The following is a 27,772-nucleotide window of genomic DNA, read 5'->3' on the forward strand; positions in this document are numbered from 1 at the left end:
ATAAACCCAGGGGATGCAATCTAGCGGAAACATCTGCCAATGTGGCCTATATCAGGACACAGAGTGTGAAGCGATCACATCGAAGTGACATTTGCAAATCGACCTTTCGATCTCTGTTTCATGGTCTGATTCCAGGACATCACTGGACTAGTCTCTCGACCATCGAACAAGCTCATTCGATTCACTAACGTCTGGAACATATCGACATGCACCTTATCATGTCTTTGATCTTGTACTCCTTGTAACTCTCTCTTCAGATTTAATGTTCCCAGTTTTTGATTCTGCCTTCTGTATCCATCACCTTCCCAGCCGAATACATTCTGTTTGATCTGTTTCCTAAATTTTGATCAACTAAACAAATGATACAGTTTTGTACAGACAGGTATGTCGGTGTGTCAGATTAACAGAATCAATATATGGAGAGATCACCTTGTCTGTATCTAACTCTGACCGACATTGAATTCAAATAAACCACAGCACTGTATGGTGTCAAACTTTGCAAATCCTCTCTCTTCGAAAGAGCTTGTTCTAACGGTTAATTATTTTCTTGATTATTTCAGAAACTATGACTAAAAATCCCTATTTCTAACAAAGTTTCAAATATTATTAAAAGTTGCACCACTGTCATTTCCTACAGTGAGCTTTGTGGTGTTTAAATGTTCTGATCTAAATTTGCTTCAAGCAGAAGACCTAATCATTGGTTTCTCCGAGTTCCCAGCCATTGCACTTGCAGTTTCATAATAACTGCAAGCAATTGATAAGCCCCAGAATGAACAGAATGTCCAGGCCCTGTACACATCCAAACGCCATGATGTAGGCCTCGAAGATCTCCGTTTCTTCCTGTCACGCCAACCCAAGCAGTACATGCTCAACCTCAACTACATTTCCTTTCAATCCTCCCACTTCCTCCAAACCAAAGGGGTAGCCATGGACACCTGTATGGACCCCAGCTATGCCTGCCTCTTTGTCAGATATGTGGAACAGTCAATCTTCCACAGCTACACTGATACCATTGCGCACCTTTACCACCGCTACATTGATGACTGTATCAATGCCACCTCATGCTACCACTAGGAGGTTGAACAGTTCATCAACTTTAATAAGACCTTCCACCCTGACCTAAACTTCAGAGGGACCATCTCGGACACCTCCCTCCCTTTCCTAGACCTCTCCACCTCTATCTCCAGTGACCAACTAAACATTTACTACAAGTCTTCTGACTCCCACAGCTACCTGGACTACACTCCTCCCACCTGACCTCCTGTAAAAATGCCATCCCTTTATTGTCAATTCCTCTGCCTGCACCGCACCTACTCCCAGGAGGACCAGTTCCACCATAAAACATCCCAGATAACCTCCTTTTTCAAAAATTGCAATTTCCCCTCCCACGTGGTCAACGATGCCCTTGAACCCCATTCCTCCAATTTCAACAGGGAGCCCTCCTGGTCCTCAACTTCCAATGCACCGACCTTGCATACATCATATCATCCTCCGCTGCTTCCACCGCCTGTAAACAGACCCCATCACTCGGGTATATTTCGCTCCCTACCCCTATCTGCATTCCGGTGGCACCATTCCCTCCGCGACTCCCTCGTCAGGTCCATGCCCCTCCACCAGCCCACTCCTCACCCCTATCACCTTCCTTTGCCACCACAGGAAGTGCAAAATCTGTGCGCACGCCTCCCCCTCACCTCCGACAAGGCCCCAAATGATCCAGAGAAATTTATCTATACTTCCACAAATGTCATCTGCTGTGTCTGTTTCACTTGATGTGGACTCCTCTACATCAGGGAGACAGGACACTAACTTGCTGATCATTTCAGAGAACATCTCTGGGACACCCGTGCCAACCAACCCCACGGCCCCGTGGCTGAACACTTTAACTCCCTCTCCCACTCCACCAAGAACAGATCAGTCATATTCTGTTCATTTCCAATGAATAAATACAAAATAACCGAGTCTGAATTTGGGATGATATTAACAGGATTCATTTCGAACTAAGCATGAACAGATTATTTTGACATAACAGGTGGAGAGATTCACTTCCTGAAAAAGCAGATCAAGTGATATAATCTGCACCAAACCGAGTTTGGTCAATACTGAGGCAAAAATACAGCTTACAGTCCTGAGTGAAATAAATAAAGAAACTATCTTCACACTGGAACAAGATAGAGTGTATTAAATATGAACGAAGAAGCAAGTATTTTAGGATATAATAGAAAAGTGATTTATAGCATATTGAAATGCAAACAGAGATGTGAATTTGTGTCTCTACATTCATCCTAGCTAAATTAATCATTTCAGAAATGCCTTTGTTAAATTTCATGATTCATTCGTTGGTCCATTCACGAACCTTGTTAGGTCCTTGTTAAATTCTGAACCATTACCTTCCAGGTTCACAGGTTGCGAATTTCATGTTACAGCAAATTGTGAAGTTGTCCATTGTATGTCAATGTCTTAGTTAAAAATATAAGCAATCACAGCTCCAAACATTTACAAAATCTCACTATGGATCTTCCTTGAATCCAAAAAAATTGTCCCTTTGATCAATGATTTCTAACTTTTACTCACATATCTGTTTTGAAGGACGTTTTCAAATAACTTGAAGTACAAATGGTTCCCATCAGTCGGAATACAGTAACATTTCATGTGTTACCCCACACAAAAAGATATCAAGCAATATTCACGAGTTGCTCTAAGTCTATGATGGACTGTTTTATCAAACAAAATCATTCCCAATGTTGTGAGGGCTCGTCTATCTTCTGTGCAATGGTCTGAATTTTGTGTCTGACTGCAGATGACACTGGCTGATCTGGGTATAAGTACAGTTTGTGCCTTTCACATTGTGAATGTATATTGCTGACTTTAGTTGAATAAAGTGATGTTGTCTGGCACCATTAATTAGACCATTAATTTCCACATCACAAGCCAGACTATCAGGTGGAATGTATTGATCTCATTGAAACGAATGCTTGGAATATTTCTGGTATGAAGAGCCTCTGAACGAGACAAAGTAGGAAAGATGAATTTAGAGTAGTAGGAAGTTTTCACGACAGAGAGAGATCACTTCGCCCATCGCACCTGTATCACGTGAAGACAGAGCCTTCCAGCCAAGACCCAATTTATAGCATGTTGTCCATAACCCTGCAGGTGATAGCACTGTAAACATTCGAGAACATTGTGTAGGGTCTAATCCATTATCAACATAGATATGATCTCCAATGCTGTAAATCCTGGCTTATGGGGAAAAAGTAGGGGCAGAACTGTATCAATATTCAAACAGTTGGTACAGCCCTGAGGAGCTAATAGGCCCATTTCTAAACGTTGTTTCTCAGGACATTTTGACAATTCTTGTCTTAATATAAACTGACATGAAAAAAGTGCAGACATGTTCCCCAGAAATGCTGACAGCAACATACCTTTATTCAGCCAAGATCAGCAACATGAATTAAGAAAGTTTAAAAAAGAAACTTTCTTTTAAATTATTATTGACAACACGGATTTCACAAAGTGCAAACTACAGAGGGGAATGGTGGAGAGTTGGGTGTGGGCGATGTTCATTGTTCCCTGATGTCTAGTTGTGTCTGTGAGCAACAGATGAACCTGAGAACCAGATTCAGGATGGTATGGCAGGTATTTCAACAGATATTGTGTACACGGCATTCTCCCATAAATCAGCAATGACACAAACATTTATTTTTGATGGTGTTTGAAGCCAAAGAAAATTGAAAAATATGGTGGGACAAGTTCCTTTCATTTCTTTGAATTGGTATCAAGGGACACTGTCTGTGGACCTGGGGTGGCAGGAGGATCTTAAACAGCAGAATGTGAGGGAACAGAACCACCATTGGAAATCCAGATAGACTGGAACCTTTATCACTGGAGGGTGAGAGTTCGGGGGGGCGACCTCATATAAGTTTATCAAGCCATGAGTGGAAAGGTGAATGGCTCTAATTGACATGATTCATACTGGAAATGTACGAAGCTTTCGTTTCAAAAATATCACATATCAATAAACTCCACCTGATAATCTGGCTAGTGATGTGGAAATTAATGGTCTAATTAATGGTGCCAGACGATGCCTGGGACAACACCTAAAGTCAGCAATATACATTAACAATGTGAAAGGCACAAACTGTACTTTTACCCAGATCAGCCAGTTTCATCTGCAGTCAGACACAACTTAAAATTCAGACCATTGCACAGAAGATAGACGAGCGCTCACAACAGTGGAAATGATTTTGTTTGATAAAAGAATCCATCGTAGACTTCCTCAGAGCAAATCATGTTAACAAACTAGTTCTTATTTTTGTGTGTGGGGTAGTGCACGAAATGTTACTTTAATCCGATTGATGTGAACCATTTGCATTTAAGAAGTTATTTGAAAACGTCTATCACAGTAGATACATGAGTAAATTTTACAAATCATTGATCAAAGGGGACAATCTTATTTTGGACTCGAGGAAGATCCATAGTGATATTTTGTAAGTGTTTGGAGCTGGGATTGTTTTCAATTTTTGACTAAGACATTGGTGAATTTTCCCTATGGTGTGGGATTTCAACAATAGGGAACATGTTTTTACAATGAGAGGAGAAAAATTTTAAAAAACATATCAGAGACAACTTTTTACAATGAGAATGGTTTTTGTGTGGGATGATCTTACAACCTTTAGAAGACATTTGGATAAGTAAATGAATATCAAATGTTTGGAAGGATATGGTCCAAGTACACACAGGTGGGATTAGTTTAGTTTGGGATTATGACTGGCATGGACTGGTTGGACCGAAGGGTCTGGAACCATGCTGTATCACAACATGACTCTGACTATTTATCAATTTTTCTCAATATTAAACAGTGCTGTAGTGATCCTCGAATGAACTGTTGATGTTAAGGTTGTGTCTGAGACTCTGTGAATATTTCTTTCAATGAGAGGAGTGACTAGTTCTCCAAGTTACATAACTGAAAAATAAACTTTCCTCCAGCATTGTTGCTGAGTCGATTTGTTTCTGAGGAGGCAGTGGTTATGGTTTGCAGTTTGCTTTCCACCAACTGGTCAACAGTGAGACAAAAAACTTTGATCCACTGCAGAAACTCCACCTGTTTCCAGTAAATGAAACTGGAAACTCAAGGACCCCTTCGGCAGTCAGTTTAATTGCTGCCAACTATTGTATCTGGCTGATTAAAGGGAAAATGAATAAACTAAAGTAAAATCCTACCAAACAAACGATATTTTCCCATTTACTTACAATGGATACGTTTCGCTTGGCATTTCTTCTTTAAAAAGGAAAGTCACTGAATACAGCATTCACTGTATGACTGTCAGAAAACAGGACATTGAATGCAGTGACGTTCTGGTTAGTTCAGCCTGTTTACTGAGTATCTTTAAAGCTCCTGAATATGAAGTTAATGGATCCAAAATCCCACATTGCAGTAACATTTGTTATCATCTCAAAGTAAATTAGCAAACTTGAATTGGTTCAAACTCACATCACTTGTTACACCATTCTCGGATTCATGCATCTCATTAAAACTGAGTGTAACAGCGAATTTTTACTGATTTTTATGAGTTATCTGCCCCTGTCAGAGCTATCAGTGAGCAGAGACATGTACTGTTTATAACCTCCATCCGTGGTAATGATTATTGTAATACTCTCTAATTTAACCAAACATTCCTGATGTACCCAGACAGTTAGATATGGACGTATGGACTGTCCTGTTCTAGTTCATTAGATGCTCTTTCAAAAGTTTACCTAGGTGTTATGTATCACTGCCAACTCATTTTTTTGTTTCTCAGGCACACAGCTTTCCTTTACTATGCATTTTAGGGTTGGAGCAATTTGAAAAAAAAGATGCAGGGAGAGACATTCTGCAATGTAAGGAGGTGCTTTTAATCTCCGAGTCCAAACTGTTTAGTGACACACACTCACATTCTGAACATAATCACTTTAGACATGCTCCATATTAGGTTGCCTAAACTGAATTTAGAAACGCAGATTAGAAATGGTATGTTATTTTGTAAAGTGAGAGCGACTTTGACAGCAAAAATAAAGTCACTAATTTTGTTGGTTAATATATTATTGAAGTTCTTTTTAGCTTTATCTGCTTGTGGTGGAATGTAGAATTAAAGGGAGTTAACTTCTAATTGAATATTCTAAATATAATCACTTTGGACAAGCTCTAAGTTCAGTTGTCTAAATTGAATTTTGAAATGTTTAGTATGAATTACATGTTATTTTGTAGTGGGACAGAGACTGGCAGTGTCCTGGGAAAACAAGCTCAATTGTTTTACTAGCTGGTAATATGTTTGAACTTTGATTTTAGTTTTATCTGCTTGTGAATTAATGTAGAAATAAAGGGAGCTAACATCCGAATGAATTTGTTTTTTTTAAACAAAATACTTGCAACTATCATGTGAAACACACCTGAAGCTACTCAATTTTACTTCCACTATTTAAATAAAAACACTCCCAAAGAAGCTATTCAGCAAAATAAATATCCCAAGATGTGTATATGTCCATGTTTCAGCGTAACCTCGTAAATAAATGATCTCATGTGTTCGGGCTGTACAAGCTGAGAGCAGGATCCAGTCTGAGCCTCCAGCAGGAAACCAACAGGCGGAAGCTGTGATCCTGCCCCTTTCCGATGGCCATATAAATCCTGGGCACTAGACCGTAATTCAACACTCCTGGGTCGGCTCTGTTTAGAACGATCTTGACAGAACCTCTTCCCACAAGTTATCAGAATGATTGTGTCGACAATTTTTCTCAGTTTATTCCTTACTTTCTTATCATGTGAGTGTTTTTTGTTGAAGTCTGTCTTTGTCACTGTCTCAATGTTAGTCTACCGCAGGAATGTAAAAGACTCAGCCATCATTTCATCAGCATTAATGCTCATGGTTTATTTGTTTTCTTTTTTAAAGGTGTCCAGTCGGAGATTGTTTTGACCCAGCCAGAGGCAGAGACTGGCCGTCCCGAAGGCAGCCTGAAACTGACCTGTAAAACCAGCGGCTTCGATCTTAGCAGCAACTACATGAGCTGGGTCCGACAGGTTCCCGGACAGGGTCTGGAGTGGCTGCTTTGGTACTATAGTTCATCCAGCAGTAACTATGCACCAGCGATTAAGAATCGATTTACTGCGTCCAAAGACAATTCAAACAACATTTTCGCGTTGGACATGGGGAACCTGAAGATCGAAGACACCGCCATCTATTACTGTGCAAGATACCACAGCGAGAGGAACCAGGGCTGGACCCGTTCAAAACAGCTCGAGGGAACATTTTGTCAATTCCATCATAAACTGACGGTCAGTACGAGTTTTAAATGCAATTATACCAACTGCGATCTGAAGCAGACCTCAGGCTGCCTCTTACAAAACTATCAAAGAGGAAATGTACCATTTAAATTAGCAAACTGGTGACGCAATGGGGCAATGTTTTGGGCATGTCGTATGTACTGCTAACACTTCCATCAATTAAATGCTCGGACAAAATGTTAGTTTTAATATATCTGACAGCTCAGGAAATCACTGCTAATTGTTATGTCAACTATGGCATTAATTCTAAACATGATCAGTACTAAATGGCTCTTTCAAATAAAAATTGAGACCTAGAGTAAAGAACAGAGAATGAGTGTACTGGTCTCCATCATTGTGATACTACAGTGGGTCACAGTGTTGTGCACAGCGACATCCTCATACAATAACCCCTGACAAGTGATTATCTCAAATTGGTGATTTCTACCATGGCAGGAGCGAGAAATAATGTGAGATGCAATTTAAACACAATCCAGTCGTGCTAGTTTGTACAAATGTATAATTTTTTTCTACCTTCTTCGTGTTGATTGTCAAGTTAAATGCAGACCAAACCTGGAAAAGTATTCCAAGCTTTCAAAATACAATGAAGAGTAAAAGCTGAAATAATGCACCAAATCATTCTTAGAGGAGCCTGAATCACTGCTTTCCAGGAAGTGAAGAAATTATCTGCATTTTACAGTTTACAGTCTGTCATAGTATTTGACACAAGGTGTCTCACAGTGATATAGCTGGAGTGACACTGCAATTATGATCAATACAAAAACCTATTCAGCCTCCATTGTTTGAAACTAGTCAGTGATTACTTCTACAAACCATCTTAACTTGCAGTGCAGTATTAATTCTGTGGGGTTTAATGCCAGTATCACTATTTAATTTGTAAAAGTGTTGGGTAATTATCGATACACCATTTGGGGATTTTGAAAATCAACTCGTGTTACTCTGTGAAGTATAAAACAGTATTAAAATTTATCAAGAATGATCAGAATTCACTAGCGCAATTATGTGATGAAGATTTATTGTGACTTTATTTTGCCTGTGGTTCTGAAAATTTAAAATGTTGGTAAATTTTTGATTTGTTTAATGCAGAGCTAGTTATTGTGTGACCCAGTCCAGAGAATGTAACACTGTGACTATCTTGATTACTGGGGCCAAGGGACCATGGTGACAGTGACTTCAGGTAAAAAATTTGAACTTTCTTAGTGACTTTTTAAAAACTTTCTATTCATGTGACTAATTTCTGAATTAAATGAAACTCAGATTCTGTGCTGAGTTTGGTTTGGTTCGGACTGATTTTTGTTCAGACTGATTATAGACTTCAGTTAAGGCTCAGCAAATAGCTAAAATGGTGATGATGGCTTCAGTTGCTCCGTGTATCTCTTTTGTTTTTGATCAGATGGGCATTCTATGTGGCTGGGTTACTTGAAACACTATTGTCTCTTAAACAGTCAGCTATAAATAATGTTTAATGTCAGTGACACACTGACTGTGAGTTTTATTGTCAACAACAAACGCTAAGAATTCAAAGATGTTTGAGATATTACCAAACATGATTAAAATATGCTAAAATATCATTATTCATATATGTTCTTACCATGATTATATTTTCTCATTTATTTTGTTGATGACAAGCAGGTTAGAAACTGTCATAAAATTTTCTTGCGGTGCAATATTGCAATTTGTTGATTAGATTCTGAGTTGTTTTACTTGATTCTGTTGAATTGAGTTGATTGGATTTTGGCTTTGTTTTTACTTGGTTTTGTTGAAGTGTGTTTGAATTGGTATTTGAAATTGTTTTATTTGATTCTGTTGAAGTGAATTGGTTGGATTCTGATTATGTTTCATTCAAATCTGTTGTTTTGAGTTGATTGGATTCTGATTTTATTTTCCTTGATTCTGTTGAATTGAGTTGATTGAATTCTTATTCAATTTGTGGAATTGATCAGCGTTTTCATGCTTTCTGTAATTGGTGTTTTCTTTCTGGTGAGGAGATTGTCTCTCTGGATTACTGTTCATTACCAATATTTGTGAAGTTCTATTGTTTTTCATGAATCATTTCTGCATTTGTTCAACTTATATGACACATTTTTCTCTGCTTGATTGAAAACATTACATCCATTTGTAACGGTATGAAAACCAACTTAAGGCAGAAACCCAGAAGTGTGAGAAATGAAATAAATAAGTTTTTAATGCATTGGATTTTTAAAAAAAGAACTCAGTTCTAATTGTAAACTAACTGAATTTTGTTTTGAGTAGCCTCATTCAAAATAAAATTTGGGACTAAAATCTGAAACTGCAGAATTGAACAGATTATGTAATTGAAACTAACTTAAAATTATAATGCGATAATATTTGTCCATTCAGTAATTTTGTTTTGACCATGAACTGATTAATCAATATATGCCTTCAACTGCTCTACTGTGTGCTGCACAGGATTGTCATGATCAAGAAGGGTGTGCAGGTTGGAAATAAATTGAACTGTTGCCAGAAACGTTACAGCTTGAAGTGTTAAGTCCCCTCACAAACAAGGTTGCTGTTATGACTTGTTATTTCTATTCAATTTAATCATTAGTTTGCTTGATTCTGAGCAGCTTTGTTAGACTTCAATTTGGTTTTTTTTGTGTGAGGTTACATCATGTTCTTGGTTCTGTTGAAAATGTTTGCAGAGCCAGTTCTGCTGCAAACAAACCATGTTGTGATCTGGTGATCGTTCATCTGTTGAGGAAGGACTGTGCTTGGGTAACATTAAATGTGTTATATTTGGGAAACCATTTCTGGTTTCGACATTGTTTTTGCAATGTTAACACGGTTGGTGACAGTGAACCGCTCCAGGTTCCTCATTCAATGCAATCAGCATGCGAGTTGAAATTTCATAAAGCCTATTATTAAGTGAAAGGCAAATCGCAAAGGTTTTAGAAATGAAGGGAAAACAGATACCTTCGGGCACCATTTTTACTTAAAAGTAATAATTAAGGATTAATCTAATCCATGCTTTCCAATCCAAATTCAGAACTCCACTATCTAGTTCAATCACAAGGTCTGTCTTTAAACAGTTTACAAGTCATAGAGAAATATAAATAGCATTTCAAAAATCTAATGTTCTAATAGTTCTTGCTCTTGACCAAAAATGCCATGACTGTGTTATAATTGATCAAGAAACACCTTTCAATTCCGCTGTACACTACATACATATTTTTCTGACTGGAAAAGATCATTGGCAAAGACCATTTGGAAATTCTGCACAATTCTATGAAGAACAGATCAGTTTCACTGCTTTGATCAGTTTCATACATAACTTGAGTTAATTCATTGTTATGTCCCTGATTAAACTGGATTTGCAGAATAAAAATAAAACTAACTGAATTATTTAATCTGCACAGTGCTTTATGTGTTCCCAATCTGTGCATTTTAATTAAATAGTTACATTTTACAAAAAAATATCAACTGAAGAGTCATTCTTTCGGAAACAACTGCTATAGTGAATTATGTGACCAAGGACAAATTTTGAATTAATTAAAATAATTCACTCATGAACTCGCAGGGCAGCATGGTGGCTCAGTGGTGGGCACTGCTGCCTCACAGCGCCAGGATCCCAAATTCGATTCCACCCTCTGGTTACTGCCTGTGTGGAGTTTGCACATTCTCCCTGTGTCTGCGTGGGTTTCCTTAGGGCGCTCTGGTTTCCTACCACAGTCCAAAAGATGCGCAGGTCAGGTGATTTGTGCAATTTAGCACAGCCATAGTGTTCAGGGATGTCTAGGTTAGAGTGCATTAGTCAGGGGTAAATATAAATTATGGGGAATGGGTCTGGTTGGGCTACTTACTGTTCAGAGGGTCAGTGTGGAATTGTTGGGCCAAATGGCCTGTTTCCATACTGTAGGAACTCTACTCTTAAAACCATGGGAGTACTTGCTGCAAACGCAGAGAATTCATTTTACATCGATGTGTTCAGACGTGTGCAGAGTTCACAAATTTGCAGAAGACATGAACTAGAGGATAACGGAGCACATTGTTTATTCAGACACTGAAAATAGAGTAATATTTATTTTAATTAATATACTTGACCGATTTATTGCAATGTAGCGATCTGAAGGAATCTGTTCACATTTGTTAAGTGTGACAATCGTTTAGATTAGATTTCCTGCAGTATGTATCGGGCCATTTGGCCCAACAAGTCCACACCGACCGTCTGAAGAGTAACCCACTCAGACCCATTCCCCTACCCTATATTTACCCCTGACTAATGCACCAAACACTATGGACAATATAGCATGACCAGTTCACCTGCCATGCACATCTTTGGATTGTGGGAGGAAACCCAGACAGACACAGGGGAGATTGTGTAAACTCCACATCGGCAGTCACCCAAGGCTTGAACCAAGCCTGGGTACCTGGATCTGTGAGGCAGCAGTGCCCACATTTACTTAGACATCTGTTAAAGCGGGCAACTGCAGACAGAAGCATGTTTTCAATTCATACCTTTTTAAACATTTTCGTTCATTAAAAGCAGTAAACAAGAAAATGACCTTGCCCTGATTCCTTCAACAGAAATGCTTTCCACACTGGAATGCAGTATTGACTTTATGCAGTGCATGCAAAATCTCCACAGTTCAAGGAACATTTTAAAAATATGTAAAAATAATTCAGAGAATAATCCATTGCCTCTGGATCTGTGCTTTAATTGGCGATATTTCCCACCTCAATCATTTTATTAAATACAATGACTTATTAAGTTTATTAACTCAGTGGTTATTTATGTTCATTGTGAACACATTCTCGTTCACATTAATCCACTGGTTAGTTCCTCTGATGAATGTTCAAGTACAGTGAATATATTTGACGTGAGGAGTTGAGCAATGTATCCTCTAGGATTAAGTCTGTTGTACAGTTTGTTTCAATGCTATCTCTGACTAACTTGTCAACGGTCCTGACCATTTGTAAATTGTCCAGTTCGGATTCCTGAATCTAAGACAGTTCAATTTCATCTCGCGCTTCAAAACCATTTTTATCAGCCAGAAATATAATATTCGATTAGGTGCCTCAGAATTGACAGCCCTGACTAAGTTGTTCCAATCAGAACAAACGTTTCAGGAACAAAAGGCAGATAGCAAGAGTTTTGAAATTGGTTGTTGGCAACAAGAGATATTTGATTGAGTGAGGCAGATGGAAATATGCTGTATACTTTCTTTGTGCCTCAGTTATGCAGGACATGTTTCGTGGCACAATGTAGAATCAGAATTTTTTTGCATCTTATTATTTGAAAACCTATTATCAGCTTTTCATGTCACTGGCAACGGTCATATTACACTTCAAAACATTTTAATCTTTTTCAGACTAAGTAGACCATCTGGTGCAGCAACATTCACAGGGGAAAGAGGAAGGGAGTTCGAGGTTGGAATCCAGTGACAGTGAATTGATGGCAATGCAATTCCTAGTTTTATTCCTCTGTAGTTCCCATAGAGTTTGAACAATTCGGAGCTGCTATCAAAGTATTCTTGGATAAATGTTGAAATGTTACTTTCATTGTACAAACATTCTGGAACAATTCCTGGTTGTTGGAAGGTGTTAATAACTAACATGGTTTATGTACTGTCAAAACAGGTGGGCTGTGTTCTCTGTGATAGTGTCGAGCTCATTGTGTTCAGGTCTGTTGTGATGTTGTAGTAGTGTTCCTGATTCTGTGCCAGGTGGCCTGTGTTCACTTACAACCTGTTAGAGAGGTGTGTAACACCATCTCTTATCAGGTTACTTCAGTGCAAGAAAGCAGATTGAGATGTATGGGTGTTTGTTGGAATTCCACTCACAGAGGCCAGTGAAATCTATTCAATCGCTGTCCTGACTTGTGTCTCTTAGATATTAAACAGAATTTTGGCAGTTAGCAGCTTTTTCCAGATCAATATTTGTTCACAAGCGTTTGGGCATCGCTAGATGGTGTTAATGGAGTAAGTGCTCAAAGAAATCCCAGCTTTTGACTTGCTGTTCTAACAATATAATTTATAACTAATCCAGATTGAATCATTTTCGAAGCATATTTGATGAGATGATCTTTCGGCTGGTTTTACTTTATATTAAACCAGTGGTGTAGCTGAATTTGATTGTTCAGTACGGTGGGGGTTCCGCTGAATCCAACACTTGCAGCAGATGGAGATAGCTTTTCAGATGGTCTTCAATTGCTATCTCCGACCATTCGTCCCTCTGCTAAGAATCCTTTCTCCAGCAGGAGTCAAGCCAACGTAATCGCTGTTTATCTCAACAGGTGTGAGCTCTTGTGTCAAAAACATGAAAACAATTTGGTGAAGAGGGGGTCTCTGGATGTGAAAGGTTAACCTTGCCTTCTCTCCACAGGAGCTGCTAGACCTCCTGAGTTTCTTCAGAAATGTCTGTCTTTTATTTTGGTTTTCTAGCATTTAAAGTTTGTTGTTTCATTGAAAAAAGTTCTGTTCGATTAAACACGTTCTTCAGAGAAAAGATGCATTTGAACAAATTGCGAATGTTCAGAGATATGAAAGATCAGAGAATCATTGAATTTGAGCACCCTGATCTCGAGCTGGAGTTTCACAAGAAACTATTATGAAGTAACAACCCACTCCAGAGTGCAGTGGCTGCTGTAATTGGGTGGAAGTTATTTTGATCACTCAAATAGAGAATGTCAATGATCTCGTTCCAAATACTCAACAGAATTCTTTTTAAAGCATGTGTGAAACAATTAATTTGTTGAAATATTTTAATAAAAAGTGTTCACCGCCAGTGCTAGTTTAATGAATGACACAATGATAGGAAGGTAGGAGCAAGAGGAGGGCACTCAGCCCCTCGAGCTGTTCCACCACTTACTTAGATCATGGAGCATCTGTGAGCTAAATCCGCAGGTCTCCCTTTGGCTAAACCTCTTTAACACCTTTGATTAACAAGCAAAAACTATCCCAGATTTACTGATTCAGTAAACAAATGGAGACACCATTTCTGAAAGACATTCCTGTGAGTACTGTGAAACAATGAGGCTGGAATTAATTGCTCATGAAAGTAAACTTTAAATCTCTGACTATTTCCAATTGAAACATCCCAATCGTCATATTTCATTAAGTTAACACTATACTTCCCTGGAATAAAGAAATATAATGTGATTGCCTTTCTAAAAATGAGGGATGCTTGATTCCTATTATATGATTAAGAAATAGCTCTGTTCCTTTAGTGAAAACACAGTCAAATCACACAAAAGGAAACCATGTCATCTTGTGTAGACACACAAGTGCCTCAAATTATTTACAATTCTTCCAGCGGTTGTTTGAATCTCTAGACCGGTGTGGAAGTGTCAGACTTTTTATATTGCGTTGAGAAACCAGTTGTCATCAGTCTATTTGAATTGCTGAAGTTGGTGTGGTATTAGCACATTCACAGCGCTGTTAGGAAGTGAGTCCCATGGCTGTGATTGAGGAAGAGGAAACGGGCAGGGAAATAGTTGAGAGTCAAGTTGAAGTCTGATTTGGAGGAAAGCTTTCAGGAGAAGCATTTACATACATGTGCGCCCTTATCCTCAAGGGTCACAATTTTGGAACATGCTGCCGAAGGGACATGACAGCATGCAAAATGGAAGCTGAAGAAGGCACCTTGGCCCCTCTAGAAGGCTATTCCATTCATGGGATCATCATTAATCTTGCTGCTCACCAATCTTCCCAACACTCGATAACATTGAACCTGATTGTTTACTATTCAGCAAAAGAATGGTGAACCTTTGGAATTCTCCACCACAGAAATTGATTGAGGATAAAACATTAAATGATTTCAATAAGGAGATAGATTCCTTCAATCTTTAAAAAAGTGCTACAGATATGTGGGAGAAAGGGAAACAGGCTACAATATTGGTTGAAAGCCATGAAAACATTGAATGGGACATGGTTTGTAGGTTTGTAAGTTTGCATGTAATGCCAACATTGGTGGTATAATTGGCAGTGAAAGTTATCTAAACGTACAATGAGATCTTGATCAGCTGGGCCAATGGGCTGAGGAGTGGCAGATGGAGTTTAATTTAAATGAATACGACGTGTTGCTTTTTGAGAAGATAAATCAGGTCACAACTTACAGGGTTAATGGTAGGGCACTGGATAGTGATGTTAAACACAGGGCCCTGAGGGTCCAGACTCATAGAGTCTTACAGGGTTAATGGTAGGGCACTGGGTAGTGATCTTAAACACAGGGCCCTGAGGGTTCAGACTCATAGAGTCTTACAGGGTTAATGGTAGGGCACTGGATAGTGATGTTGAACACTGAGGAACCTGAGGGTTCAGACTCATAGATTCTTGAAAGCGTTGTCTCAAGTACCTAGTGTGTTGAAGGTGTTTTACACATGTACCTTCATTGGTCAGAGCACTGAGTGCAGGAGTTAGGGCTTCGTGTTGTAACTGTCCAAAACATTGGAATGAACTGCCAGAGGAAGTGGTAAATGCAGAGATAGGTCCAACATTTAGAAGACATTTGAACAGCTAAAGGAACAGGATATGTCTGGATGAATTTGGGTCAAAGGCAGGCAAGTGGAATTAGTTTAATTTGGGAACTCTGGTCAGCATGGATGAGCTGGACCAAAGGAACTGTTTCTGTGCTGTACGACTTTATGACTCTCTGACTTTATGTTGGAGTCGGCTCAAAGTTGGAAGGTGGTGAGCAAGTGAGGGGCTAGATTGGGCATGTGGGAGAGTTTGGGCTGGTAGGCTGTGAGGGGTTGGCTGGCTGCTGGGTAAGCTTGCATGCACTCTGTCTGGCAAGGTGGCATCAAGGTAAATGGTAATGGTCACAGGATAATTTGTTTGAATTGTGCTTGGTAGGTGAGGGGTAGTTTGAGCTGAAATGCAGGAGGTCTGTCTTTGCCAGACAGGTTTATAGAGAGGTGGGAAGGATGCCAGGCTGGTTAGTGTAGAGGTGGGCAGAGTGCCAGGATGTTTCAGGGTGGAAGGTCACTGTAATGAAGTGACAGGTGGACGTGTTGTCAAAATGCAAAGCTTGGAGTCTGGCAAAATGGTAGGTTGTAAAGCACAGATGCGAAAGGAGCGAGGATGCAATGTGCACAGGTTGACTTGGGTAAGATGAGAGGTCAGTGATCAAGGGCTGAGGTCATGTCTTGGGTAGTGGGCTTTTGTCAGAGGTTGTGAAAATGATGGTGCCAGGTCCAGTCAGGGCCAGATTCACCATGGGCCAGGTGCAGGGCGGCAGGAGTGTAAATGAGTGAAAGAAATTGAGATCATATGTCCATCTGGAATATAGAATATAGAACATTACAGTGCAGTACAGGCCCTTCAGCCCTCAATGTTGTGCTGACCTGTGGAACCAATCTGAAGCCTATCTGTCCTATACTATTCCATTTTCATCCATATATTTATCCAATGACCTTTAAATGCCCTTAAAGTTGGCGAGTGTACTATTGTTGCAGACAGTGCGCTCCATGCCCCTACTCCTCTCTGAGTAAAGAAACAACCTCTGACATCTATCATCTATGTCCTCTCCTGCTAGCCATCACTTGTCAAGGAAAAAGACTTTCACTGTCCACCCTCTGTTTATCTTTTATATCTCAATTAAGTCACCTCTCAACCTTCTTCTCTCAAACAAAAACAGTCTCAAGACCCTCATCCTTTCCTCATTAAACCTTCCCGCCATACCCAACAACATCCTGGTAAACCTCCTCTGATCTCTTCCAAAGCTTCCACATTCTCTCTATAATGTGGTGACCAGAACAGTACACAATACTCCCAAGTGCTGCCACACCAGAGTTTTGTACAGCTGCAGCCTAACCTCGTGATTCTGAAACTCAGTCCCTCTATTGATGAAAGCCAACACAAAGTATGCCTTCTAAATAACTCTTATCAAACTGGCTGGCAACTTTTAGGGATCTATGTACATGGACACCGAGATCTCTCTTCTCAGCTACACTACCAATATGGATTGCCTTGGATGTGTTTTGTGTGATCGGGGTTGTGTGTTCCGGGCATGAATGGGTAGGGTTTGTCAATGTGAGTGGAAATTTAGGTCTAGACAGAGTAAGTGCAGTGGTTAGTCTGAAAGATGAGGTTTGGTGGTGAACTGTGTGTCAATTTGATAGTTATTAAAGTTAAAGATTACCGGTTCATTTCTCAAATCATATTTACGTAAATACTCAGCTGTAACACTCCAAAGTCTCTGAACCTTAATGGTCCTCCATTTTTCAGAGGCCTCCAGAATTCAGATAATTGTAAATTAGATGTTTCAACTTCCAGACAATTGGCAGGAGTTCAGCCGTGACAGCCCTCCTCCCAGTCCCAGTGCTCAGCTCCTGCCTGTGCTGCTGCTGCAGTAACCTTCCTCCCACAGAGAACATTCTGCCTTGCATTGATAAGTGAGGAAGGCTCACTGGACCTGATTTCCAGCAAACACGAGGGGACACAACTTTAAAGTGAGGGGAGATAGGTATAAGACAGATGTCAGAGGTAGTTTCTTTACTCATTGAGTAGTAAGGGAATGGAATGCTTTGCCTGCAATGGTAGTAGATTCGCCAAGATTAAGTCATCATTGGACAGGCTTGGATGCTGCCTGAACTGCTGTGCTCTTCCAGCACCACTAATCTAGAATCGGATTTCCAGCATCTGTAGTCATTGTTTTTACCTAGGCATACAGACGTAGGTGGGATGGGCTTCAGATTAGTATGACAGGGTGGCGCAACATCGAGGGCCAAAGGGCCTGTATTGCACTGTAATGTTCTATGTTCTATGATTCACTCTGATTTCTCTCCGGGGGTACTGCCAGCGGTTGGGTATTTCCAGCAGCACGGTACCTCGTGGGACAGCACGCTGGTTCCGTGGTTAGCGCTGCTGCCTCACAGTGCCAGGGACTCGGGGTCCATTCCAGCCTTGGGTGACTGTCTGTGTGGAGTTGGCACTTTCTCCCCATGTCTGTGTGCGTTTCCTCCCACAGTCCAAAGATGTGCAAGCTGGGGGAATTGCAAATGTTGTGTTCAGTGATTGGGAGGTTAGGTGCATGAGTCAGGGTTAACTGTAGCATAATAGGGTAGGGGAATAGGTCTGGATGGGTTACTTTTCAGAGGGTGGGTGTGGACTTGTTGGGCCAAATGGCCTGTTTGCACACACTGTAGAATTTCGATGAATCTGCATTTCCTTGGTTTGTATTTTGTGAAATGTCTTTGCTCTTCACAGCAATCCAGTGAAAGTGTCAGTTGGTGAGATCTTCAAAGTTACTGGGGTGGGATCAGAATGTTCTTCTTCCTAAATTATATGGCAATGGTCAAGGTCGAGGGCATGTTTCTAAAGAAGGAACAAATGATCGTGATCAGTAACTGGTAGGAAACAAAACTAAACTCCAGTTATGCTGTAGACTCAGTGGGAGCAGACTGGCAAACGTTTACAGCTGAGGATACATTTGAGTAACTGATAAGGTCAAATGAACAGAAACTAACTTGCTCAATTGGTCATTCTATTGTAGAGACACCATCTCCCCCCACGCTTTATGGCCTGGTCTCCTCCTGTCAGGAGCACGACACTGGTTCTGCGACCTTTGGTTGTTTGGCGATGGACTATTCCCCTGACGTCACCAAGGTAACCTGGAAGAAAGGTGGGGAGTTAATCACGAATGGATTTAAGACTTACCCATCAGTGAGAAACAAGAAGGGAACCTACACCCTGAGCAGCCAGTTAACCCTGCCCGGGTCAGCGGCAGATTGCCCCAGCAAAATCTACTGTGAGGTTCAACACAGCGGGTCACACAAGAGCAAAGAAATGCCATGTTCAGGTACGTGTTGTGGGAACTGAGATAAACAGAGCATCTGGGATTAATATGAACAAGGCATTATTTATAACCGTTTTCACAGAATCACCTTATACAGCACAGGAAAAAGGCCCTTTGATCCATCCAGTTCACGCCTATCAATAACAGCCACCTAACTATTCCAGTCTCATGTGCCAGCAGCTGATCCATTGCCGTGACTTGCCCTTGCAAGGATGCATCGCAATACTTCATACTTATTATGAGGGGCTCAGTCTCTACATGACTTATAGGTGCTGAGCTCCAGGCTAACACCACCCTCTGTTTGATTTTGTTTTCCCCTGAGATCCACTTGGAAGCTCCTGGCCTTACCTTCACCCTGTGCCCCTGAGGCATTGATCTCTCCATCAAGGGGAAAGGTTTCATCCAGTTGACCCTGGCTATGCCTAAAATAATTCGAGACATCATGATAATCTTCTCCCTAATTCTCCTCTGCTCCCAGGAAAACCCCTGTGTATCTAAACTAGTTTCATAACTGAAACCCTCCAACCCAGGCAAGATCCTGGCAAATCTCATCAATACTGCCTTCAGTGTAATCACATTCCTTTGATAACATGCATACAACGCTTCAGTATGGCCTAACCAGTGTTCTATTAAGTTCCAGTATCATCTCCCTACTCTTCATTGTCAATGTCTCGAGTCCACTGCATTCTTGGTTCCACTCAGTGGCTTCCTGGGAAATGTCCTCCCTGTGATTTTCTTATCTCTCTCTTAAATGTGTCACACTGCTCTGACTCAGATTTACCAATAAGTGTCAGCTTCTCGTCCACTCTGGTCAAGTCATTACCTGATCTTACTAAAATTGTCCTTCCCTTTTTCAGAACTTTGGGCCAATTTCTATTCCTTTACAGTACAATCTGAAATCCAACTGATTTACGATCACTGTCTGCACAGTGCTCCACCATTGAGGTTTTACCCACTGGGTCGACTTCATTCCCTAAAGTTAAGTCCAGATTCACCCCTCTCTTGCAAGGTCTGGATTAAAATTCTCAATATTAAACACATACTTTGTTAAAATATTCTCCTGGGGGCATTTTCAGAATTCTGCTCCCTCTAAATTTTTGACAAAATGAATATCCAAGCCTATGCTGAGGAAGTTAAAAACCTCTTTTCTCACTCCCCTATTTAATTTACATTTCTCTGAAATTTGCCCATGTATGTTCACTTGCTCTTTTGGACCGATAGTAAGGTCTATCGTGCTCTCCCAGTAGTTATGTTTGCTGTATTTTGGTTTTGAAGTACTGTCCATTTGCCTTTGTTCGAGGAGGTATCCATGGTTTCATTTCTCTTTACAACCTAAAATACCCTTGTCAGAATTGCGACAGAAGCAACATTCTGCACTGCACACCCCCAGCCCTCATCCTTTTCCATCTTTGCCTGTCTCACCTGAAGGCACTAAATCCTGGAATATTGAATAGCCCACTCCTGCCTGGCTCTCAATATGTCTCCGTGATAGCAACCGCATCATTTCCTCATTTATGCCAGTAATTCGTCTGCCTTGTTCATCAGACTCTGTCATTAAAACGAATACCATCCAACATTGCTATCTCCCTTTTGATGTTACCGGCCTATCGTTTCTATGCCTCCTTGACTCCCTTGCTGTGCCCTATAATTTTAGCCTTTCACATTGTCCTGCTGATCTTTCTGTGTGGATCCCAGCTTCTCCAGCACTCTGCACAATTATGACTCTTGTATCCATTAACCACAAGAAACCTTGATATATGAGAACTGATTGTATTTGTTCTGAAATTCGTCAGATAATTTATGCGATGTGTTTCCTAATGATCTAGGTATTCTCCCACCAACTCTTCTCCTAACCGTGAGCTCCAGTGAAGAAATCACAAGCAGCAAGTTTGCAACCGTCGTCTGTTCAATCATCGATTTCCATCCGAAGTCAATCTCCGTGAGTTGGTTGAAAAATGGCCGACCCTTGGATTCTGGTTTCTTCACGTCTCCCGTGTGTGAGGCAAACGGGAACTTCTCAGTGATGAGTCTGCTAATGGTCCCTTATGGTGAATGGTTCAACAGTGTAGTCTATACCTGCCAGGTCACTCATGGAGAGAACATTCAAAGTAAAAACATCACCGCACTCCAGGGTAAGAGACACACACTGAGAGAGCTACAAATCATTCTGAACTCTGATGTGAATCAAACACGCTCATTTATCAGGCATAGTAAACAGTACGGTACAGCTTCTCGTTTCCCAACATGCCACATATTGCATTTCAGTTTGAGTGTTACATTAGCATCGCTCATGACTCAACATTTTGGCAAGTTAGAAAAGCATGTTTCCTCTCTGTTGAAGATAGATATATAGACAGTGAGCTTTGTTAAATAGTTTATTGCCTGACCATGCTGGGAGAGGCGTTCAGAGGGCCGCTTCAAGGATAAGCTTGGGGGTGGACGGGGGATATTGGAGAGATATCTGATTGAAACATAGAAAATACTGAGAGACTGAGGTCGAGTGAACGTGGAATAGATGTTTTGACTGGTAGGTCAGACTAGGACCCCAAGGGCACAATCTCAGGGTCAAAGGGGCACCGTTTCGAACTGGGATGTGAGGAGAAATGTCTTCAGCCAGAGGGTGATGAGGCTGTGGAACTTGTTGCTGCAGAGGGCTGTGGAGGCCAGGCCATTGTGTGTATTCAAGCCAGAGATAGATCGGCTCTTGTTTCGAGAAGACAGTAGAATGGCTGTAGCCCGAAACATCGATTTTCCTGCTCGTCGGATGCTGCCTGACCTGCTGTGCTTTTCCAGCATCATTCTGATCTAAACTCTGGATTGGCCGTACAGCCTTATTCTGATCCTCTATCTTATGATGTTGTGGTCTCAAAAAGATGTGGTTAAAATATGCAGTGACCCTTACTTCAAAATAAATCAAAATGCGTTCAATGCTTCATTCCCTGCTCAGGAATGACCTGTTGGCCTTGGACATTGTACGACATCGATTTTTATCTGGTACTGAACTCCTTAACTTCACTTATGGGATCAGACCCCAGACCAAGTGGGTATCACATCAACTGGGATAAACGTGATCTCAATGAGCTTCTTTAAGATGCTCTCTCTAATTAGTGGATGAGGCAGGAGAATAAATTCTGGTAAGAACGGTCCAATAGGGATGAATGAACTAGGAACTCGAGACAGGCTGATTTAGCCTGGTTTGGGGTAGTGATGTTTACACAGTGAGTAGTGGATGTCTATAAAACTAGTGCACATTTCCATCGCGTTTGTAGATTAATTTAAGACGCTTTTGTTTGTTTTTTTCTCCCCTGCTCTATGAAGAAATTAAAAAAACGCACCTTGGTAAATAAAGTGAAAGTACAGACCAGTTACGAACAAACTGAATGGAGGGAAAGACTTAAGGAGATGGGTGTCCTTCTCGATATCCAATACTGTACTCAATGTCTTGTTTTCCGATCTACTCCAAACACAGCTCACGAGGAACAATGACATAAATTAGAGAATGACATCACACCAATAACGCAAAGTATTTTTGATCACGTTAAATATAAATATAATGTTCACCGCTCCTGTAACACTTTAGAACTCTGCAAAGAGAATAATTATTATTTATTATAATTTGTCTAAAATGTAGGATGTGATTTGGCAGTCAGCATGACCAGCAGCATTTGCACCTAAGGGTTATGAACATGGAAATGAACTCATTATATTGAGATTACTCTTGTCACAAGTATCAATAGATGGTGTTAAGTGAGAGACAGACTCTGAAAGAAAGGTAATTCCATGGGTTACATGATGGTATCTTCGATTATTTTACTTTTTTTCAGGTTTCACTTGTTACAAAGCCAGTGTTCTTTAGGAGTAATTACAGAGGGTATGTTATAGGTAATCACAAATGCTTTCACAAATCAAAATACATCAACAACAGTAAGCATCGTTTCAGCAATAGTTGGAGTTGCCATTTTGAAGGTGGTGTCTTCACCCTGTGAAGAAGTAATCTGAAGATTGACTGTTTATATCATAAAGGGGCATTTTTCATTAACTTTGATTTTTGTTTCATAGAAGATACCGAGTGCCACCCTAACACCGTTAAAATCCTCCCACCGCCAGTAGAACAAGTCTTACTGGAGGCGACGGTGACGTTAACCTGCGTTGTGTCCAATTTTCCTTCTGGAGTCAACGTGACCTGGAAACAGGAAAAGAAGCCTCTGAAAACAGAGATTGCTGACCAGCCTGGACAGAATCCCGACAGCGTGATCAGCAAATTAGACATTTCTACTGAAGCCTGGCTGAGTGGCGTTACTTTTGAATGTGTGGTATACCATCAGAATCTACCGACTCCACTGAGAGACTCCATCCACAAGGAGAAAGGTGAGCGGTGAGATTAAAACACAAAGGATCCCATGTGTAATCCAGATCCAGTTACATCAATGTCAGGCTTTGATTGGTAATGAACAAACACCGTTGGGAGTATTAATGATGCATCTGAAGGCAGGATAGCTAGGTAGCTGATTAAGAAAAAGATGGACCAAAGGATATTGTATTCTGATTAAGTCAGATAAAGTGGGAAGAAGCCTGGGTTGTGACGTCACCATCAGCAATGACAGTTGGACAGAATGTCCTTGTTGTGGGCTGGAAACATGGAGGCAACTTTCACATTAAACTCGACCTTTTTTACTGGACAGAATGTGTGCCATTCTGCTCCTTTAGTAAACGGAAGTGAATAAATCCCAAATTAAACATGGCATATTTTAATATTTAGTGAAATTGTGATATTGGTTCAGCATTTTTTGGTTGATTTATATTTGTCTCAAATATTTTGCAGTGATTAATCCGCTGGAGCCATCAGTGTCGGTCCTCCTGCCACCAACAGAAGAAATCTCCGCTCAGAGGTTTCTCTCCCTCACCTGTTTAGTGAGAGGTTTCTCCCCCCGAGAGATCTTCGTCAAGTGGACAAACAATGACAAGCCAGTGAATCCCAGTAACTACAAGAACACTGAGGTGATGGCGGAGAGTGACAACATCTCCTTCTTCATGTACAGCCTGTTATCCATTACAGCGGAGGAGTGGGCCAGCGGTGCTTCTTACTCCTGTGTGGTGGGACATGAAGCGATTCCACTGAAGATCATCAACAGAACAGTCGATAAATCCAGCGGTAAACCAAGTTTTGTAAACATTTCGCTTGCACTGATGGACACTGTTAATTCATGTCAATAAAAATCTCAAAGTTGCATTTAATAATTCAACAGAAGTAATAGAAGTGTTTTTTTTTTTCCCTCCAGTTGTGAGTTAAATACTGAATTAATTGTTTCCCACCCTGACTTCCATTCCATCTGTGTAGTTAAAGTGGATTATTAACAGGTCTTGGACAAGTGTCTTGTGCAGTTAATGTTCTCTGCTCAGATACACCCTGGGTTAGAGACAGAGTAAAGCTCACTCATTGCAGGATTCCGCCAAATACCTTATCCATCCTAAATCCCTCTGTGACAAAATCTGACAATGTCCATTTTATGTCAAGGGTAGAGCACGAGTTTTGAACTTGGTGTTCTTGATTCCCCCGATTGGACACTCTTACAAAATTCATGTCAGTTTTAAACTGCCACATTGCACCAATTGGAAATGTAAATTTAAGACACGTAAAAATTAAATTTGATTGGAACATACCAATCGTAAATAGTGCAGAACAGTTTGAATGTAACCTTTGTTTCTGGGGAACTGCCAGGGATCTTGCACCAGCGCATGAGTTGACAGAATGTATCTTCACTATCACACCAAAGAGAATCAACAGATAAGTTGTCGTGAAGCAGAGGGGAGGGGAACGATGAATGGTCTGTCCTCTTGCTCCCTGTGAAGAGTTTTCATGGAAGATGTCCTCTGTAATGTAACCCAGTTACTAATAGGAACAGTCAGCGTCTTGCTTACTGTCCAAAGATTTAACATTTCCATGCAAAATAATACCTTTGAAGCATGTTGGACATGCTTGGCTCTGTTAACAAATGATTAACATTGATTCCCATAATCCCAAACTGGTGTTTGCATCGTCCCGGTTTGTATTCCATAGGTTTGTCTCAGTTTTCTGGAGCACATGGGATCAATTCTGGTATTCGAATACCTGATATCATTTTGTTTCACATACAGAACACAAGTCGACATTTTCTAATAAATATATTCAGAAATGTTATCTCTGGGGCAGTGGGGATTTGAGCTCAAGACTTTTCTCTCAGAGACAGAAATTCTATCACTGCAACAGAAGTGTTGCTCATAAAACACTTATCTCTCCATGACAATGGGAAATGTTTCCTACAACACCAAGGTCAGATCTAATTATGGGCAATCCATTAAAATTAGAACAATAAATTAGAATAATAAAAGTTGCAGTCTGGTATAAGAACAGATACAGAGAGATGATCACAAATACACTCGTAATGACACATATACGAGCTCTCACCTAAAGACACATATTTATGTGCACACTCAAATGTGCATATAGATAAGATGTCACACATGCATACTCACACAGAGCCACACATGCAAGTGGCACTTGAACACTCTCTAAGCTCATACAAAAACTCACATACACCGAATGAAAATCATTTGCACAAATGAACAGGGGTACTCACACATAACCATGAGAAACATAGACACATGGTAACACACAAATACATTTACATTCATACAGCACAATGCGTACAGACATACACGCATGAACACAGATACAAATTCCAAAAAATGTCCTCCCACTTGTCAACTCACACAGGCACATAAGTGCACAGAGATAAATATTAATATCATAATTTTCCCATTTTCAGAATCACAAACATACAATGACAGAGGCAGCTTAATTCGTTATTTTTAAACCACATTGATCAGCATGGATACAATATCACATGTACACACAAATTCAGAATCTCACATGCAGACACACAAGTGCATAGATCAACAAATATAGGGGTGTTTATTAAATAAGGATAATGGGCACAAGCATCAGCAAGCATCCACAAACAGTAACACAAACAAGCTTCTCAGGAGATGGTTTGGGAAAGATTGTCACACAAGCAAACATCATCATATAAAGATAAACATCCATCAAAACATAACATTGCATGCTAACATTTATTAAGCATAAACATGAAAATAACCTAATGTAGGTAGGATCTGAAACAGACACATAACCACACATTTTAGATAGCACTAATGAAAAGTGAACGCTCACAAAGAAATTACAAGATAAGCATAGGCAGCAACGAAGTGGCATATTAGCGTGATGATACTTACACAATGTGAAAAGACCAAAATTTAGGTACACAAACACATGAGCACACCAGCAGTAAAGGAACAGGAATATGTTTATTCACGCACAGACTCCAACATGGGCAAGAGTGAAGTAAGAGACTCTCATAACCACATACACAAACATTGAAGGAAAACCAAACACACCAAGCAGTAGATCAAATAAATTAAGGGACACATGTACAAACACTTATTCCTAAATGTACAGATCCTACAAACAAAAATATGAAGCAATGTCCTGACTGTGATGTCACTTATATTCATGATTTGCCAAGCAATTGGTCACCAATACATAAAGATGAGAATCACATTTGAACTTTTATTCAGTGATGGCTACAATTTTCAACTAAAGTGCTGTCACAGCCTATATTTAAAATATAATGATTCAATTAAAATAATCATTAGAAATCAGCATTCCTCAAATAATAATATCCTTAAATAATAGATTGAAAGAAAAATAATTTAAAACGTTCTGACATGGACAATGAAGAAAGAACATGTGCAGTTAGTATTTGTAATTTCTTGCTGAGAGTCAATAATGCACTAATAGATACAGATAAGAGTGACATTTGAGAAATACCTGACTGCTTTATGAAGATGAAATGGTCTCTAATTACATGACTTGGATGCAGATAGATCGATCTGGATCAATAAACAATCTAAATGTGTTCTCTCGGCTTTATATTCATAGATTCAATAGATCGCACTTGGATTGAAGACTATGAGGACGATAACAGCAACATCTGGACAACTGCTTCCACGTTCATCACCTTGTTCTTCCTGAGTATTTTCTACAGCGCTGCCGTCACTCTGGTGAAGGTGAGAATAATCACATCTTTCTCACGCCAAGCAGCCCAATATGTTTTGTGAAATCTCTAAGTGTGCCATTGAATAAACATTAAGTCTGAAAGTCCCTGATCATAAATATCTGTGTCATTGTTTTATCTCTCTTTTCCAGGTTAAGTGAATGAATTGTGGACCCCCTTGATTTTCCTGATCTGCTTATCAAGGTCTCTGAATTCCCAATCTACAATCTGTCCTGTTGCTGACTCTAACAGTGAGATTACTTCAGTTTATCAGCGTGTAACTGAGACAATTACTGATGGATTTTCCTTTTTACTTTGATATCTTTGAGATGGTTGTGGTTGGAAGAATTCGTAGCTTCCCAGTTGTTTGAAGCCCATTTGTTTTGCTTTTATTAGTTCCTTACTCAGAATGGTTACCTACCCTTTCTGATGGGCCTTAGTACTCCCTTACTTGTGACTGTTACTGATGTAACCCTTTCTGATGAGCCTTAGTACTCCCTTTCTTGTGACTGTTACTGATGTAACCCTTTCTGATGGGCCTTAGTACTCCCTTTCTTGTGACTGTTACTGATGTAACCCTTTCTGATGGGCCTTTGTACTCCCTTTCTTG

The 27,772-nt window shown here is 40.2% G+C and overlaps 2 gene segments (V, D, J or C); both read left to right on the forward strand.

Annotated features, from left to right (window-relative positions):
• The first annotated feature begins 6,692 nt into the window (after window positions 1-6,692).
• Window positions 6,693-7,417, forward strand: LOC140488205 (Ig heavy chain V region-like). The segment is given in 2 exon segments: window positions 6,693-6,792; window positions 6,921-7,417. Coding segments are annotated over 2 exon segments (546 nt in total).
• LOC140487752 (Ig heavy chain C region, membrane-bound form-like) lies at window positions 7,285-27,473 on the forward strand. The segment is given in 8 exon segments: window positions 7,285-7,303; window positions 8,399-8,489; window positions 18,767-19,072; window positions 20,896-21,201; window positions 23,129-23,437; window positions 23,892-24,221; window positions 27,048-27,175; window positions 27,315-27,473. Coding segments are annotated over 7 exon segments (1,407 nt in total).
• The last annotated feature ends 299 nt before the right edge of the window (window positions 27,474-27,772 follow it).

This window comes from Chiloscyllium punctatum, chromosome 17 (genome assembly GCF_047496795.1).
Source record: "Chiloscyllium punctatum isolate Juve2018m chromosome 17, sChiPun1.3, whole genome shotgun sequence".
NCBI lineage: Eukaryota > Metazoa > Chordata > Chondrichthyes > Orectolobiformes > Hemiscylliidae > Chiloscyllium > Chiloscyllium punctatum.